Source organism: Balaenoptera acutorostrata, chromosome 10, assembly GCF_949987535.1.
Source record: "Balaenoptera acutorostrata chromosome 10, mBalAcu1.1, whole genome shotgun sequence".
Taxonomy (NCBI): Eukaryota; Metazoa; Chordata; class Mammalia; order Artiodactyla; family Balaenopteridae; genus Balaenoptera; species Balaenoptera acutorostrata.
The window spans coordinates 39,696,435-39,715,973 of record NC_080073.1 but is presented as its reverse complement, the minus strand read 5'-3'; the positions used below and the strand labels follow the sequence as shown (position 1 = coordinate 39,715,973).

The 19,539-nt window shown below is 42.1% G+C and overlaps 2 protein-coding genes across 5 annotated transcripts in view; one reads left to right on the top strand and one right to left on the bottom strand.

Annotated features, from left to right (window-relative positions):
* Nucleotides 1–5,624: 5,624 nt before the first annotated feature.
* Nucleotides 5,625–13,086, bottom strand: LOC103015151 (ARIH2 opposite strand lncRNA). Its single transcript, XM_057554977.1, is given in 7 exon segments — nucleotides 5,625–9,553; nucleotides 11,743–12,105; nucleotides 12,108–12,186; nucleotides 12,486–12,604; nucleotides 12,606–12,773; nucleotides 12,775–12,858; nucleotides 13,009–13,086. Coding segments are annotated over 6 exon segments (660 nt in total). The 3' UTR covers nucleotides 5,625–9,553; nucleotides 11,743–11,973.
* ARIH2 (ariadne RBR E3 ubiquitin protein ligase 2) overlaps nucleotides 12,583–19,539 on the top strand; it is a 47,674-nt gene continuing 40,717 nt past the window's right edge. For 2 of the 4 annotated variants that reach the window (XM_007168781.3, XM_028163185.2), the window contains exons 1-3: nucleotides 12,583–12,721; nucleotides 15,810–15,873; nucleotides 17,565–17,908. In XM_007168781.3, coding sequence (XP_007168843.1) covers nucleotides 17,660–17,908 — 249 coding nt within the window. In that variant the 5' untranslated portion in view covers nucleotides 12,583–12,721; nucleotides 15,810–15,873; nucleotides 17,565–17,659. Of the gene's footprint in view, nucleotides 12,722–15,809; nucleotides 15,874–17,564; nucleotides 17,909–19,539 lie in introns of those variants that run through there. The other 2 variants (XM_007168782.2, XM_007168783.2) reach the window with 2 other exon arrangements.

Here is a 19,539-nt window from a genome sequence, read left to right as displayed (position 1 = left end):
GTGGGCGGGGCATGAGCCCGGGGCAGGTCGGGAGGAGGGCCTAGACCGCCTGCCAGGCCCGGCTTCCGCCGAGGGGAGGTGCTTCCGGCCGCAGCCCGCCTCCATGGGCGTGGCTTAAGGGAGCAGGGCGGGCCCGGACGCCTCGTGGGCGGTGTTTAGGAGTGGCGGCGGGTGGTGGATTTACTCCTCCAGGAGGTCTTACCGGACTAGAGTGTTTCCTCCCTTAAGCTCCCGTTCCTCCACTCCGCAGAAGTCGATTGCGCTCTGCTATGTGACAGGCGCCCTTCAGGTGCTGGAGGCACAGCTGTTAGCACAGCACATAGGTCCCTGTTCTTGTGGAGCTTACAGGCCATAACAAAGATAAATAAGTGAAAAATGCATAGTGTATCAAGTTGTGATAACTGCTATGAAGAAAAATAAATCTGGAAAAAGGATTAGAGAGTATTGGGGGGCAAGGAATTTGCCATTTTCATTAGGTGAGTAAAGGACAGTTTCACTGAGAAGGTGACTGGATTCAAGAACTGAGAAATTGAGGAAGTGATATATCCATAAATATGGGGGGAGGGGGAGAGATCTTCCAGGCAAAAGAAAAGAATGCAAAAGCCCTGAGATGGGCTGTGCCTGGCCTGTTTGAGGAACCACCTGGAGGCCTTTGTGGCTAGAGCAGAGTTAGGGAGAGGAAGATATGGGGGTAATGTTGGCATATCAAGCGGGGCTTTGTGTGCCACTGTAAGGACATCAGCCTCTCCTCTGAAGTAGATGGGAGCTATTCTGGGGTTCTGAGCAGGGGATTGACATAGTCCAATAGAATCCCTCTTTCTGCGGGTTGAGAATAGACTACGAAGCAGGGAGCCTTGAGGAGGCTAAAGGTCATGGTCAGAGATGCTGGACTGCATCAGAGCACAGCACAGCAGGTGGTGAGATGTGTTTGGATTCTGGATCTATTCTGAAGGAAAAACCTAAAGGAATTGTTTTTTGTGGTTTTTTAAAATTTACTTTTACTTATTTATTTTTGGATGTGTTGGGTCTTCGTTGCGGTGCACGGGCTTCTCATAGTGGTGGCTTCTCTTGTTGTGGAGCACGGGCTCTAGGAGCGCAGGCTGCAGTAGTTGTGGCTCGCGGGCTGTAGAGCGCAGGCTCAGTAGATGTGGCGCATGGGCTTAGTTGCTCTGCGGCATGTGGTATCTTCCTGGACCAGGGCTCGAACCCATGTCCCCTGCATTGGCAGGCGGATTCTTAACCACTGCGTCACCAGGGAAGCCCAGGAATTGTTCATGAACAGAATATAAGGTACATAAGAGAGAAGTTAAGGATGATGCTAATGTTGTTGACTTATTGACTCTAGGTGGACGGTATTCAGGTATTCACTATATTACTCTTTCATCATTTCTGTATGTTTGTAATTTATCAAATTAAAAAGCTGTGAACAGGGCTTCCCTGGTGGTGCAGTGGTTGGGAATCCGCCTGCCAATGCAGGGGACACGGGTTCGAGCCCTGGTCCAGGAAGATCCCACATACCGTGGAGCAACTAAACCTGTGAGCCACAACTACTGAGCCTGCACTCTAGAGCCCGAGAGCCACAACTACTGAGCCCACATGCCACAACTGCTGAAGCCTGCACGCCTAGAGCCCATGCTCCCCAACAAGAGAAGCCACCGCAATGAGAAGCCCGCACACCACAATGAAGAGTAGCCTCCACTCGCTGCAACTAGAGAAAGCCCGTGGCCAGCAACAAAGACCCAACACAGCCAAAAATAAATAAATAAATAAATTTATTTAAAAAAAAAAAAGCTGTGAACAATAAACATACCCCTATCTACAGCAGGAACCTCACTGCCAAGCTAACCTAACAACAGTCCTCCTCTGTAGGCACTCCCAGGCTAGCAGGAAGCCTAGAATAGGGAGAATGGACCATGTATGCTAGGGGTGGAAAGATTAGTGACAGGATCAGGATTGGGATCAGGAAGTGAGTGGGCCTGACTGGTGCAGAAGGCACCAGGGGAGTGGAAGGGGAGTGGAAGGGGAGTGGAAGGCAAGGAGGCTGGGGCAAGGCCCAAAAGCCTGTTTACTCTGTGTTACAGGCTTTTTCTAGATGGGGATGGGGAACCATGGAAGAATTTTAAGCACAGTGTTGACATGATCAGGTTTGTTTTAGAAAATCTATTTTGGATGGATGAATTTGTCTTGGGAGAGAATGGAAGCAGGGAGACCAGTTAAGGGAAAATTACAGTGGTGTAACGAGAGGCAGTAAAGGCATTAACTGAGCCTGGTGCTCATCGCTGGATTGGTGATGGTAATGGGACCATGTTTATTTCACTTGTGACTTGTAGCACGCCAGCTGCAGAAGAGGATCTAATTTAGAGTCAAACTGCAGCTTCAGGAAGAGATGGTGTTTGTTATAGAACCGCCCTCCTGATAAACACTCCTGGTAAACCTGGTAAATCCTCCTGGTAAACCTCGACAGACCTGAATGTGGACTCCACTGAAGCTCACCAGCTTCTATTAAATCCTCATAGGGTAACTGATAATCCACTAAACAAATGGTCTTCCTGCTTCTTCATCTGATAAGCCTTACACACAGCTAGAAAACTCATCTGAAATTTAATCTGACTGTGTCATTCCCTGGCCAAAAAACCTCTTCAGCTCCTCATTGCATCAGAATAAAATATAAGTGGTTCAGGGGCAGTCAAGGTTTTTCACAATTTCATGCTAGCTTACTTCTTCAACCTTATTTTTCCCTAGACTGTATCTTCCTCTCTGAGCAAACTGAGCTTCTACTGGTTTACCACACAGACCTGTTACTTAACTGACCTCACCTCCCACCGCCGACAGCCAGGCTTTTACATATCCTGTCTCCTTCAGCACAGAGTATCCTTCCTCTCCCCACTCTATAACACACTGATGCAGGAGATGGATACCAAGTTGCCCATATGCTAGACATTGTCCAACCTGTGGTTCTTAGCAATTTTGGGGGTGGAGAATTCCTGGCACCCTCTCCCCAGAAAAACGTACACATGCATATGCACCTCCAGGTTTGCTATCAATTTCATGAGAACTTGAAGCTATCCTTGGACCTCATATGAGAAGCCTTGTTCCTAGACCCTGGGAATCAAATATGAATGAGAGGGGCCTCCCCTTAGGTCACACCCTTCCCAAGACAGGCCACACCCAGTGACTGAGCAAGGTAGGGATTTAATGCCTGACCAGTCTGGTCTGGCATCAGATACTCTGACAGGCAATATTCACTCCAGTGTTCTCTGCTAGGTTGGCGGCAGTTTCATTGGGCCTGCAACACAGTTTAACTTCTGCCTTTGCCTAATTCTGCTTCCCGGGCTACCCCGGTGGTGCAGTGGTTAAGAATCCGCCTGCCAGTGCAGGGGACACGTGTTCGAGCCCTGGTCTGGGAAGATCCCACATGCCGCGGAGCAACTAAGCCCATGCGCCACAACTACTGAGCCTGCACTCTAGAGCCTCTGAGCCACAACTACCGAAGCCCATGTGCCACAACTACTGAAGCCCGTGCGCCTAGAGCCTGTGCTCTGCAACAAGAGAAGCCACCGCAATGAGAAGCCCGCGCACCACAACAAAAAGTAGCCCCCTCTCATCACAACTAAAGAAAGCCCGCAAGCAGCAACGAAGATCCAACAGAGCCAAAAAATAAACAAACAAAATAAATATATAATTCTGCTTCGCTTTACATATGTTGGTCCCTAATAAATATCTTGCTCCCCAAACTCCATCTCAATATTTGCTTCCAGAGAGTCCAACCTGCAACAGTAGTGTTCCACATCATTCCTTAACAAAAACAAAATAAAACCAAAAGCAAAAGAACATAAAACTGTAAACTTAAGATTTGAAATAGTCCGCTCGGCTGCCTACAGCAGAGAATTGAAGAGAAAACTCCCGAGGGCACTCCGTTGTCTTCTCCTGGAGTGACAACGCTGCTTTCCTAGTTGAACCCCGTCCTCCTTTGCGATCCACTGAGGGCTGCAGTGAGCATTGCTTATCCTTTGGAGCCCTCTGCCAGGAAGAGCCAGTTGTGTGTGGCCCCTGGTGCCTGGCCATTCCCATCCAGGCTGGATATTCCAGAGTTCCCCAACCAGGGATCAAACCTGGGCCCTCAACAGTGAAAGCGCAGAGTCCTAACCATTGGACTGCCAGGGAATTCCCCACACATGCACAGATTCTTGTAAGCTCCACACAAACAGGATATAGAACAATCCCCAAACTCTTGCCAAATTCCTTCTTACTGCGCAGGAGGTAGTCACTCTCCTCTCACAAGTAAGCCTGAGTAAGTACCTAGGAACCAGATGTGATAGGTGTATGTTTAACTGCCAGATGTTTCCAGAAGAGCTGTTCTAGTCTGCATTACCACCAGATATAATGTTAGAGCCGTGTGGCTGACAGGGTCTTGGTGCTCCGGCCGGGTGTCAGGCCTGAGCCTTGGAGGTGGGAGAGCTGAGTTCAGGACACTGGACCACCAGAGACCTCCCAGCCCCACGTAATATCAATTGGCGAGAGCTCTCCCAGAGATCTCCGTCTCAATGCTAAGACCCAGCTCCACTCAACGACCAGCAAGCTCTAGTGTTGGACACCCCATGCCAAACAACTAGCAAGACAGGAACATAACCCCACCCATTAGCAGAGAGGTGCCTAAAATCATAAGCTTACAGACACCCCAAAACTCACCACCGGACTCGATCCTGGCCACCAGAAAGACAAGATCCAGCCTCATCCACCAGAACATAGGCACCAGTCTCCTCCACCAGGAAGCCTACACAAGCCACTTAACCAAACTCACCCACTGCGGGAAGACACCAAAAACAATGGGAACTACGAACCAGCAGCCTGAGAAAAGGAGACCCCCCAACACAGTAAGTTACGCAGCAGATGAAGGAGCAAGGTAAAAACCCACCAGACCAAACAAATGAAGAGGAAATAGGCAGTCTACCTGAAAAAGAATTCAGAGTAATGATAGTAAAGACGATCCAAAATCTTGGAAATAGAATGGAGAAAATACAAGAAATGTTTAACAAAGACCGAGAAGAACTAAAGAGCAAACAAACAATGATGAACAACACAATAAATGAAATTAAAAGTTCTCTAGAAGGAATCAATAGCAGAATAACTGAGGCAGAAGAATGGGTAAGTGACCTGGAAGATAAAATAGTGGAAATAACTACTGCAGAGCAAAATAAAGAAAAAAGAATGAAAAGAATTGAGGACAGTCTCAGAGACCTCTGGGACAACATTAAGCCCACCAATATTCAAATTATAGGGGTCCCAGAAGAAGAAGAGAAAAAGAAAGGGATTGAGAGAATATTTGAAGAGATTATAGTTGAAAACTTCCCTAATATGGGAAAGGAAAAAGTCAATCAAGTCCAAGAAGTACAGAGAGTCCCATACAGGATAAATCCAAGGAGAAAAATGCCAAGACACATATTAATCAAACTATCAAAAATTAAATTCAAAGAAAAAATATTAAAAGCAGCAAGGGAAAAACAACAAATAACATACAAGGGAATACCCATAAGGTTAACAGCTGATCTTTCAGCAGAAACTCTGCAAGCCAGAAGGGAGTGGCAGGACATATTTATTTATTTATTATTTATTTTTATTGGCAATTTCTTTCTTTTTTTTTTGAATTTTTGAATTTTATTTGTTTTTTTATACAGCAGGTTCTTATTAGGTATCCATTTTATACATATTAGTGTATACATGTCAATCCCAATCTCCCAATTCATCACATCACCACCACCACCCCCCCACCACTTTCCCCACTTGGTGTCCATACATTTGTTCTCTACATCTGTGTCTCTATTTCTGCCCTGCAAACCAGTTCATCTGTACCATTTTTCTATGTTCCACATATATGCGTTAATATACGATGTTTTTCTCTTTCTGACTTACTTCACTCTGTATGACAGCCTCTAGATCCCTCCACATCTCTACAAATGACCCAATTTTGTTCCTTTTTATGGCTGAGTAATATTCCATTGTATATATGTACCACATCTTCTTTATCAATTCATCTGTCAATGGGCATTTAGGTTGCTTCCATGACCTGGCTATTGTGAATAGTGATGCAATGAACATTGGGGTGCACGTGTCTTTTTGAATTATGGTTTTCTCTGGGTAGATGCCCAGTAGTGGGATTGCTGGGTCCTATGATAATATTATTTTTAGTTTTTTAAGGAACCTCCATACTGCTCTCCATAGTGGTTGTACCAATTTACATTCCCACCAACAGTGCAAGAGGGTTCCCTTTTCTCCACACCCTCTCCAGCATTTGTTTGTAGATTTTCTGATGATGCCCATTCTAACTGGTGTGAGGTGATACCTCATTGTAGTTTTGGTTTGCATTTCTCTAATAATTAGTGACATTGAGCAACTTTTCATGTGTGTCTTGGCCATCTGTATGTCTTCTTTGGAGAAATGTCTATTTAGGCCTTCTGCCCATTTTTGGATTGGGTTGTTTGTTTTTTTAATATTGAGCTGCATGAGCTGTTTATATATTTTGGAGATTGTTTGTCTGTTGATTCATTTGCAAATATCTTCTCCCATTCTGAGGGTTGTCTTTTCATTTTGTTTGTAGTTTCCTTTGCTTTGCAAAAGCTTTTAAGTTTCATTAGGTCCCATTTTTTAATTTTTATTTCCATTACTCTAGGAGGTGGATCAAAAAAGATCTTGCTTTGATTTATGTCAGAGTGTTCTTCCTATGTTTTCCTCTAAGAGTTTTATAGTGTCCGGTCTTACATTTAGGTCTGTAATCCATTTTGAGTTTATTTTTGTGTATGGTGTTAGGGAGTGTTCTAATTTCATTCTTTTACATGTAGCTGTCCAGTTTTCCCAGCACCACTTATTGAAGAGACTGTCTTTTCTCCATTGTGTATCCTTGCCTCCTTTGTCATAGATTAGTTGACCATAGGTGTGTGGATTTATCTCTGGGCTTTCTATCTTGTTCCATTGATCTATATTTCTGTTTTTGTGCCAGTACCATATTGTCTTGATTACTGTAGCTTTGTAGTATAGTCTGAAGTGAGGGAGTCTGATTCCTCCAGCTCCGTTTTTTTTCCCTCAAGACTGCTTTGGCTATTTGGGGTCTTTTGTGTCTCCATACAAATTTTAATATTTTTTGTTCTAGTTCTGTAAAAAATGCTACTGGTAATTCGATAGGGATTGCATTGAATCAGTAGATTGCTTTGGGTAGTATAGTCATTTTCACAATATTGAGTCTCCCAATAGTGGCAGGACATATTTAAAGTGATGAAAGGGACGAAACCACAACCAAGATTACTCTACCCAGCAACGATCTCTTCAGATTTGATGGAGAAATTAAAACCTTTACAGACAAGCAAAAGCTATGAGAATTCAGCACCACCAAACCAGCTTTACAACAAATGCTAAAGGAACTTCTCTAGGCAGGAAACACAAGAGAAGGAAAAGACCTACAATAACAAACCCAAAACAATTAAGAAGATGGTAATAGGAACATACATATTGATAACTACCTTAAGTGTGAATGGATTAAATGCTCCAACCAAAGACATAGGCTCACTGAATGGATACAAAAACAAGACCCATATATATGCTGTCTACAAGAGACCCACTTCAGACCTAGGGACACATACAGAATGAAAGTGAGGGGATGCAAAAAGATATACCATGCAAATGGAAATCAAAAGAAAGCTGGAGTAGCAATACTCATATCAGATAAAATAGACTTTGAAATAAAGAATGTTACAAGAGACAAGGAAGGACACTACGCAATGATCAAAGGATCAATCCAAGAAGAAGATATAACAATTATAAATATATATGCACCCAACATAGGAGCACCTCAATACATAAGGCAACTGCTAACAGCCGTAAAAGGGGAAATTGACAGTAACACAATAATAGTAGGGGACTTTAACACCCTACTTTCACCAAAGGACAGATCAACTAAAATGAAAATAAATAAGGAAACACAAGCTTTAAATGACACATTAAACAAGATGGACTTAATTGATGTTTATAGGACATTCCATCCAAAAACAACAAAATACACTTTCTTCTCAAGTGTATTTCTTCTCAAGCTCATGGAACATTCTCCAGGATAGATCATATCTTGGGTCACAAATCAAACCTTGGTAAATTTAAGAAAATTGAAATCTTATCAAGTATCTTTTCCAACCACAACCCTATGAGACTAGATATCAATTACAGGAAACAAAACTGTAAAAAATACAAACACATGGAGGCTAAACAATACACTACTAAATAACCAAGAGATCACTGAAGAAATCAAAGAGGAAATCAAAAAATACCTAGAAACAAATGACAATGAAAACACACTGGCCCAAAACCTATGGGATGCAGCAGAAGCAGTTCTGACAGGGAAGTTTATAGCAATACAATGCTACGTCAAGAAACAAGAAAAATCTCAAATAAACAACCTAACCTTACACCTAAAGCAATTAGAGAAAGAAGAAGAACAACAACAACAAAAAAACAAAGTTAGCAGAAGGAAAGAAATCATAAAGATGAGATCAGAAATAAATGAAAAAGAAATGAAGGAAACAATAGCAAAGATCCATAAAACTAAAAGCTGGTCAATCCCACTACTGGGCATATACCCAGAGAAAACCGTAATTCAAAAAGACACATGCACCCCAATGTTCATTGCAGCACTATTTACAATAGCCAGGTCACGGAAGCAACCTAAATGCCCATTGACAGATGAATGGATAAAGAAGTTGTGGTACATATATACAATGGAATATTACTCAGCCATAAAAAGGAACGAAATTGAGTCATTTGCTGAGATGTGGATGGATCTAGAGACTGTCATACAGAGTGAAGTAAGTCAGAAAAACAAATATTGTATATTAACACATGTATGTGGAACGTAGAAAAATTGTACAGATGAACCGGTTTGCAGGGCAGAAGTTGAGACACAGATGTAGAGAACAAACGTATGGACACCAAGGGGGGAAAACTGCGGTGGGGTGGGGATGGTGGTGTGCTGAATTGGGCGACTGGGATTGACATGTATACACTGATGTGTATAAAATTGATGACTGATTAATAAAACAAAACAAAACAAAAACAAAAACAAAAACTAAAAGCTGGTTCTTTGAGATGATAAACAAAATTGATAAACCATTAGCTAGACTCATCAAGAAAAAAAAGAAGACTCAAATCAACAGAATTAGAAATGAAAAAGGAGAAGTAACAAGTGACACTGCAGAAATACAAAGGATCATGAGAGATTACTACAAGTAACTATATGCCAATAAAATGGACAACCTGGAAGAAATGCACAAATTCTTAGGCTTACAGCAACCAGAAGCTGAGTCTATGAGGGAATAAAGTTCTGTTGTTTTAAGCCACTAGGTTTACAGTAATTTGTTATGGCCATCCTAGGAAACTAATGCAGATATTTATCATTCCAATTTCTCTTCCTTAATTTGTAAAGTTCCAGATTTCACTCTGTTATCATTTTCCTTTTACTTGAAAAAAAAATTAGCATTTATTTTAAAGGCAGTAAATTCTCTTCGTTTTCCTTCACCTAAAAAAAAAAAAAAAAGATTTGAAGTAAACACCCTTGTAATAGACAAAAAGTAACTACATTTTTTTAAAAAGCAAACTAGTAACTACCATATTTTTCTTAGCAAAATTATTTAATGGTGAAATATTAGAAACTTTCCTATTAATGACAGGAACAAAGGTAAAGATGTTTTTAAATCATGATTACTGCTTAACGTTTTACTGGACATGGTAGCTAATGCAAAAATACCAATAGGAAGGGAGGGAGGGAAGAAAGTAGGAAAGCAAGGAAGAAAGAAAGGAGAAAAGAGGGAGGTGGAAAAAGAAGGAGAAAAGAAAAGGAAGAAAATAAATTAAAAAATTAAAAATTAATAGTCCAAAATATCCCTATTTTCAAATGATCCAAATGCTCACTTTGAAAATTGAAGAGAATCAGTTGAAAATCCACTAAAACTAATAAGCAAGCTAAGTAAGGAGACAGACACAAGAACAATGTTGGAAAGCAATAACGTTTTGATACTTTAACAATAACCAATTAGAAAACATGAAGAAAGAATCCTGTTCAGAATAATAGCAAAACCCACAATGTATGCAAGACTAAACCAAAGATCCATGTGACTAAAACTATAACAATTCAAATACATAAAAGAAAAACAAAATAACTGTAAAGAAATACTATATTCCTTGGATGCAAAGACTCAATATTGAGGATATCAGTACTACCCTTAAGTTATTCTTAGAAATTCAATGCTCTCCAGTGAATTTTCAAAAGTGAAAACACATCATTCTGAATCTAAGGTTTATACAAAAGAAAAATTGTATGATATTGGCTAAGAAATTTTAGTCTTCTACCTGAGGCCCCAGACATCAAGGGGCTAAAACAAATCATTCCTACTGTAGCCTGTCCAGATTCCTGTGCCACAGAAACCAAGAGAGACATTATATTTTATACTTATATATCTTATGTGCAAATTTATTTTGAAAACAGAATACTACACACATCATTTCATATCCTATTCATATCACAGATACCCTTCCTTGTTAATAGATGCCTCAGTACAGCCTAATTGTTAATGGTTTTCTTTTTTTTTTTTTTTTTTTTTTTAATGAGGATCTTGAATCAGATGCGTATGTTTGATTGATTGATTGATTGATTTTGGCTGTGTTGGGTCTTCGTTTCTGTGCGAGGGCTTTCTCCAGTTGTGGCAAGCGGGGGCCACTCTTCATCGCGATGCGCGGGCCTCTCTCCTTGCGGAGCACAGGCTCCAGACGCGCAGGCTCAGCAGTTGTGGCTCACGGGCCCAGCCGCTCTGCGGCATGTGGGATCTTCCCAGGCCAGGGCTCGAACCCGTGTCCCCTGCATTAGCAGGCAGATTCTCAACCACTGCGCCACCAGGGAAGCCCAATGGTTTTCTTTATTGTATGTTTTACCATAATTTAACAAACCTTTACTTTTGGACACATGGGATGCTGCAAACTTTTTCCTATGGAATCACCATTCTAAAGCACATATATGTGCACATAATTTTGTCTGTATCTTTAAATGTTTTGGCCTAATTTTTAAATCTTTATTTCCTGGGGAGAAATTGTCACTAGTTAAAAATAATGGTATTAGCATCAGCCCAATAAACGGCTATTTAATAGAGTAATATTGAAAACAAGGTTGGATCTGTGCCCTTAAGAAACTCAGCTTTAAGAGGGGCAAGACAGGAGAACAAGTAAGGGTTGTACATTGGATTCCAATATATTGTACATACACCTGTGTATTTGATATGTGAATGACCTCATTCTCTATTTTGCAAATGCAATAATTATACAGAAAAACTGATTGTTCCCTTTTATTCACTGGAGAGGATTTATTACCAGTGACCCAAAGTGAAGGCTTCTAATTAAAGAGATTTCATTAGCAGAAAATACATTTTGGGTCCTTAGCTAGTGTCATGATGTAAAGGGATTATATGTTTTGTTATAACAAATAAGTACACTGGATTATAGATAGACTTTTACATTGTTAATGCATAAAACTCACAACCCTACAATATGTTACTCATTACTATTAATTTTCACTCCAAATTAATGTGGGGCTTTCTAGTATTTGAATGCACCTGACTTGGGTACAGGCTCTGAATTAAACAGGAAGCTGAAAATCATGTATAAGAAATACACGAATACATGCAAGAAGCAAGAACTAAAAATAAGAGAGCCCATTACACAACGATATCTTGAATATCTTGAATATCAGTGTATACACGACTCATGTATGGGTGGAAATGGTTTGGGTTATCTACGGACTTGCACAGCGAGGAGGCTCCCTAACATCACTGGCTTCACACAGGCGTTTCCACGTTGTGCAGCAGCAACTTGAGTGGGGCTTCACGGCTCTATCTATCCACAATACTTGACAAAAGCCCTAGAAGATACTTAAAGTCATAATGGTACTTCCTATACTGTTTGAAGAAACTGTGCAACAAGGCAGTTAAGATTCAATCTTGGATGCATGGGAAGGCAAAGAATTAGGCAGCGAACTAGGCCGCGGAGAGGGAAGCGGAAGCCTGGCGTGGTCCTGTGAATCGGCGGCCACCAGGCGATGGCCTCAGAACGTACGCAGAAATTCCCGGCCCTGCGCGCTGACCCGAAGACCCAGCTCTCCTTCGACTAGATAGCGGGCGGGAAACAACAGGCCTTTATCCACTCCACGAACGTCTGGATGTCTTTTCGGTGCCGGACACCGATTACAAACAGAGAAGTGAGGAGTCCGACAGAAAAACCCTGGTTTAAAGTATCCCGGCGGGAGGCGCTGGTAGGCAAAAGCCGGAAGAGATGCCGTGACCACTCTCCAACAAGCCAAATCCTCTCCTCTGCTGCCTCTCGCAGCCGTCGGCACCGGCTGTGCTCTCGGCCCACTCTGGGTCGCAGCGCTGGACTGTAGTGAAGTGTCCGCAGAGAGGCGTTAGTGCCCAGCGCCTGCCGCGACCCCGGCGACCGCGGGTCGACCCCGGGCCGGAAGTGACGGAACTGCTCTGAGCACTTCCGGAGCTGCTGAGACGGCTTCGCCGGAGGAAGCAGTGCGGGTCTTGACCGGCGTTGGCCCGCCGCCTCCGCCGCCGCCGCGCCTGGACCCGGTTCTTCTGGCCCGGCCCGACACGGTCTGGCCCGCCCGGGCTCAGCGGCCGCGGGGCCACGGCTCCCGGTAAGTGCGCGGTGCGAGTCTAGGCCTTGTTTACCCCGGCGGGCCGGGGGAGGGGGTGGGCTCTCCGCGCGCCTCCCTAGCCCGGCCGGGGCTCCGCCTTCGTCGCTGCCCGCGAGGTCCCGGCGCCCTTGGCAGCTCTTTCACCGTTTCAGCGCACTCCGCCACCCGCCGAGGGGCGGCTGAAGGCTGAGGCCAGGGCGAACTGGCGCCTGGCGTCTCTCCGTTATTCCTCCTCCCGCCGCCTGCTCAGCTCGCAGTGAGGTCGGAGGCCAGCGCCTCTGACCGACTGGCGCCGGCGCATCTGGGCCCTCCCCGCCGGGCGCGCCGGCAGACGCGCTGCCTCCGGGGCTCCCCACTCGAGTCATCGTTGGGAGCTCTAGCAATGCAGCCCGCGCGGTTAGTTAACGCCCGTTGGTGAAGGGTCCCGCAGCCCGTGGGCTCCGTGTCCTCGCGGATATCCCGGCGCCTCGGACGGGACAGGCGGCCCAGGAGCTGCGTCGACCTCGCCCGACGCTGCTATGGTAGCGGCGGCAGAGGCGACCGTGTTCTGGGATGACTTCACCTCAGTACTGATTGTTACCCTGTCCCATAGAACTTTCTGCCACAATGGTCATCTTCTGTATCTTTGCTGTTTAAGTAGGGTAACCACTATCCACATGTGGCCATTGAGCATTTGACTTATGGCTCGTGCAACTGAAAAAGCAAATGTTAAATTTTACTTAATTTTTAAGTTAAGTTAAATTTAAATAATCACATGTGGTTAGTGGCTACCGTATTAGACAGGGTTCATATTTTTGTATCAAGTAATTTTCTTCGGATTTGTAGACTTAGTAAATGACCCTACAATGCTAAATATTACGTCTGGAGTAAACGTTGTCAGACCCACCAAAAAGTCCGTGTTTTGTTCTTGTCATCTTTAAACTGAGAAGTCTTCCGTTTGAATTCTTTAGCCCAGGGTGGGCGGCAGGTCTTCTGAACACGTGACTTTGACTGGGGGAAGGGGGAGAAGTAATTTCTGTTACTCCTTTTCTGTTTGGGATGTAAGGATAATATTTAATATCCAAAGGAAATCAGAGCGTTATCATCAGTTCTGTTAATAAAGTAATAACATACTGGCCCCTTTAAGCAATGTCAGCATTCTTTCAAATAGAGTATGGATATTTAACTTGGAAAAGATTAAAAACTAAGGTTTTATTTAAATTTGGACCTAGAACACCCAGTAAGCATGAAATGACATTCTCTTTTTTGGAAGGCAGCTTGAAATTTTCCCCTGTTTCTTGAATATTTAGTTGGTGAGAAGGCTATGGGCAACCTGTAAGCCCAAATCCTGGAGAAAAATCCAGAGAAAGTGAAAACGGTGCTTTTTTTGTTGTGATTCTGGAGGTAGCTTTGTGGATAGTATGAGGCTCTGGGAGGGTGATGGGGCATTATGAGTCCTCATAGGCCCTGGATCTGGTGAAAGTATTATGCTGGACTCTACTGGTTGGCAGCAGTGTGGTCCTGGGCAAGTTGCTTAATCTTTTTGAACTCCAGTTTCCTCATTTGTAAGAAGGGGATGATAGCCACTTTGTAGGGTTTATAAACATTTAATGAGAATGAGTCTGACCTGAAATTGGCTCTCATTAAATGAAAGCTATTATTGGTAGTGGTATTTTGTAGATGGGAGCAATATTTATAATGCTCTTTATGCAAATTTGCCTAATAAGCAGTATCATACATAAAAATGCAGATAAAAAAAAAGAATAAAAAAATCAATTATTCGTCTTCTATTTTGGAAATTATCTTCCACAATCATTGTTCGGACTTTGATTTTCATTTAGTTTAAATTTGCCTGTTTGTGTTTGAAGTATTTCTTTGAAAGTTATAAGCTCTGGTTTTCCAAGAAATTCAAAAGGATAAAGAAATGGACATAAAATTTCTAATTAAGTAAGCAAATAGTACTTATTTAGTCTTGGATAGTGGGATCTGTAGTTCTGAGAAAGTCAGGTAGCCCTTGAGCATGTCAGAAGAGAGGTGGGAAATGGGTGTTAATATTGCCTAGTGGGCATTCTACTGGAGACATTTTTTTTTGCTTTTTGAGCCCAAACCACTGGACCGCCAGGGAATTCCCTCTGTTTTCTCTCTCTCTCTTTTTTTTGTTTTGTTTTCTTTTCTTTTGGGGACTTTTTTATTTGAAAATATTTTTTTCATGAATAAAGTGAGATCTGAAATATTGGCAGTATTCTATAAGTGTTAGTGGAGATGACTTCATGGCAAAAGTCCAGTTTAAGTCAGTTATGATTTGCTTTGTCAACCTCTGTGTAACATTTAAGATTGAAATTGTGGTAGTTAATTTAGGAAGTCTTAACAATAAGAGTGAGGTGTTGCCCAACATTGTAAATCAACTGTACTCCAATAAAAATTAAAAAAAAAAAAGTGAGGTGTGGTGGGCTTTCAAACTGAGGGAGAGAACTGGGTATCCATTTCTCTCACCAGTACCCCAGGTTAAATTATTGTTAGCTGTTTATTTATTTAAGTCTATTTATTTATTTATTTATTTATTTATGGCTGTGTTGGGTCTTCATTGCTGCGCTCAGGCTTTTCTCTAGTTGCGGTGAGCAGGGGCCACTCTTCGTTGTGGTGCACGGGCTTCTCATTGCAGTGGCTTCTCTTGTTGCAGAGCACGGGCTCTAGGCACGCGGGCCTCAGTAGTTGTGGCACATGGGCTCAGTAACTGTGGCATGTGGGCTCTAGGGTGCAGGCTCAGTAGTTATGGCGCTCGGGCTTAGTTGCTTTGTGGCGTGTGGGATCTTCCTGGACCAGGGATTGAACCCGTGTCCCCTGCATTGGCAGGTGGATTCTTAACCACTGTGCCACCAGGGAAGTCCTGCTGTTTACTTTCAATACTTTCTTTTTTTAGAAGGCCATGTAACTCTTGTCAGTATGTAATTATGACATATAGATTTCTATGGGACTTAAAATAAGAAAATAATTTTCTGGTCCCTTGCTGCTTGTCCTTTTAAATGTCTTTACTTTTTAAAAAATAAATTTGCAAACTCAGGGTACCAATTTTAAAATATATAAATAGAACTATCTCTTTTCATTTTAGATGGAAATTATATGATATAGACTATTTGGGTGACATCTTCCTGAAAGATCTTCAAGAATTACAGGTATTTTTAATTTAAAGATTAATTTTTTCTCCTAAAGGAAAAATACCATAGTTAAGTTCAGTTGTGATGAGGTGGTTCTAGCATACAAAACAATTTGTTAAAAGTCAAACTGCAAGTATTACATTACTGCCCTCTCATTAATGTGACCTTTTTTTTTAATTTGAGCATTTATAGGTAACATATCAGAGGTAGAGTCACTGATATTTTTATGATATCATTAAAATGTGGCTGTATAATCCCTTAGACTGATTACATATTCAGCACACATTGATTTTTTTTTTTTAATTTATTTATTGATTTTATCTTTGGCTGCATTGGGTCTTTGTTGCTGCGCGCGGGCTTCTCATTGCGGTGGCTTCTCTTGTTGCAGAGCACGGGCTCTAGGCGCGGGCTTCAGTAGTTGTGGCTCGCTGGCTTCACTAGTTGTGGCTCGCTGGCTTCACTAGTTGTGGCACACGGGCTTAGTTGCTCCGTGGCATGTGGGATCTTCCCAGACCAGGGATCGAACCCGTGTCCCCTGCATTGGCAGGCAGATTCTTAACCACTGCGCCACCAGGGAAACCCCCACACACATTGATTTTTAATCTTTGTTTTAATTTTTTTTTTTTTTGGAGAGATTATCTACTTCAAATAGGTTTTAAATTTACTTTAGTATTTAATCCAGATTTGGTTATGTAAATTATTTATGTACTATTCAATCCAAATGCTCTTGCATTTTAAGGTCCTATTAGTTTTAGATTTAAATCACTATTTGATACTGTTCCTTGGAAATGATCACTTGAAATAGTTCTTGTGCAGAGAAGTTAATGGGTATTTGCCAAAGCCCTCTCTGAGAAGAAGTTAAGACTGTGACTGTTTTGCTTTCTCAACTAGTATTCTCTTTTCATTTATATGTAATTGAGTAACATTTTGATCTGTGAGGATTTTTCAGTAGCTGGTTACATTTGATCTCTTGTTTCTTTACCCTAAGTAGATTCTAGCCTTGATCCTGCTAAGGCAGAATATCTATAGTTTTCCTTCACTATTGGGTCAGTTTCTTTGCCTTTTAAGTACCTCTTTTAAAGGATTAGTAGAACCCTTTAAAATGGAAAAATCAGTTAACTTTGCAGACTAGAGGAGGATGTTAAAGAGCTATGTGGTTTTTATTTTTTCTTTACTATGCACCTTTTTTTCCATTTATCTGAGAGTGATGTCTGTAAAAACAATGGTATTCTTTCCCTAGATATTATAGTGGGAAGGAACTGTGTCCCTATTTATGTACTGTCTGTGTCACCACTCAGTGGAGCATGATTAGCTAAGAGATTTTAAACTTTGGTTGTTTAGCCTTTAGGATGCTTCTTCTATGGGCAGCCAGCTGTGGGAATGTGCTTCTCTCTTAAGGACCCTGGCAGGAAGGACAAATCTATGGGAATTTAACTCCGTGACATGGAGCAGATAGCCTTACTCTTTCATGCCAGACCCTTCATGTGAAGTTACCATTGTTAACTGCTTCTGCCCCTCCAGGAAAGGGTTTCCCTTTGAAAGGCCTGGGCATAGAGGTGATGGTGATGTTTCTTGTATGAGGGGAGAGTTGGAATAGGCCATAGTGGAGGTAGGACCAGGGCTATGCCATTTTGACTCTTGAATGGTTTTTGTTACAACTTCTCATATTGAAAGTAAGTAACACTTATTTTTTTCTTCTCTTCCCTTAGAAGACAAAAACACTAATGCATCTGAGAAAGTGGTAAAGTTTGTGGGCAGGGGAAAAAAACTGCTTTCCTGATCTACAACTCGTCTGGATGTTAAGATGTCTGTGGACATGAATAGCCAGGGGTCTGACAGCAATGAAGAGGACTATGACCCAAATTGTGAGGAAGAGGAAGAGGACGAGGACCCTGGGGACATAGAGGACTATTACGTAGGCGTAGCAAGCGATGTGGAGCAGCAGGGGGCCGATGCCTTTGATCCTGAGGAGTACCAATTCACCTGCTTGACCTACAAGGAGTCCGAGGGTGCCCTCAATGAGCATATGACCAGCTTAGCCTCTGTCTTAAAGGTGAGCAGTGTTGTCAATTCCCAAGTGTAATTCCTGCAATTAAATCTAAATAGGAGCTGTTGCTAACGTCTCCTCCAGACTGATCGAATGGCCTGTAGCTAGAAACCAAATATAAGTGTATGTTGCATCATCCGGACACATTTGATGCATTTACTTTGTTTGCTAATATGTGCATATCTAAGGTCCTCAGCTTCCCAGACTACTAGGAATTAGAAAGGAAGGGTGGGGTGGATTCAGGAAAAATAGACCAGAAGTACACAGAAAGCAGAACTGCATAGATTAACACTTGTTTCAGAAAGTCTTATGAAACTTTATGAGGTAAGATAGGATAAGCATCAGAATCACCATCTTCAACACAACAATGTGTGGGTGACTGATAAATGTCTTAAGAGAGGTACCTACATCTCCTGGTTTGCTGTGAATAATCAGTGCTTCTGGGCTAATGAGCTCATTTGTTTCATATACTGATGACTAATGTCTGATGTTCAAAGAGATTTTAGCAATAACTAAGAATAAAGCAAGTTCTCATAGCTTGTATTTCATTGATTTTGGGGGGTGTTAAATTGAAATTTTAAGTAATTAACAAAATTGGTTATTCTAGCAAGCACCTTATTTTTAACACTTAAACTAGCATACTTTTCAATATTTTGCCCCTCAGGCCAGTTACTGTCCTCACTATGTACCTTTTGTACTACGTAATATTACACTAGTACATAGCATAGCCACATAGAACACCATGTACTGTGAATGTGAATATTATTATAGTCATTTAGACAATTTCCCAGCATGTTTCTTTCTCCTCTAACATTGGCCATTATGTTAAAGTGGGGAAATTTCTCCTACTTTACTGTTTTCCCTGCCCTTCCTTTCAGGAACTGTTACATGGATTTTGTTGTTTGCTAAAATTGAAGATCAAGAGCACATTGGAATGATTTCAACCGAATAATTTTCATGTTGGTATTTAAATGGAAATAACTAAGGTGTGCCATGGGTCATTACTATAAAAGTTGCTTTATCTACTAGTTCAGGCAATTTTTTTTTCCAGGTGATCGGCAAAGGCTAACTAAAACGTTGGATTTGGACACTCAGGGCTTTATTAGCAACTAGCTGGAAGCTGAAAGCTAAAGCTTTTTGTGTGACTCACTCCTAGAAGTGTGCACATTTCCTCTCTTGTGCTCAGCAGAAAACTCTGAAGAATGGAGACCCATTGGAACCTCTGGGTTTGGGATTTCTCCACCATAACGATAACAAAGCTGCTGGGACCTCTGCTTTCCGAGGGCATTTCCCTGATAGAAGAGAGGCATCAGATCTTTTCCTTCCTCGTTATTCACACCTCTCCCTATCTGGTCAACTAGTTTCTTTTACTTTAACCATATTATACATAGTCTTGGTATTTAAAATTATAAAAAAAATTGTCAGGTGTGTGGTTCTGGACGGTATCAATTGACTAAGTTCATCAGGATGTTCCCATGTATGCGTAGGAATTCTCAGTTTGTCCAGCCCCTTGTGCTGACTTCCTGACCTGCTAGAGCGGGGCACAGCTGAGGGGCACAGGCCCTTTCCTCCTTTTTTTTTTTTTTTTTGGTAGTAAAATCCATAAAATTTACCATTTTACGTCCTTCCTTTTTATT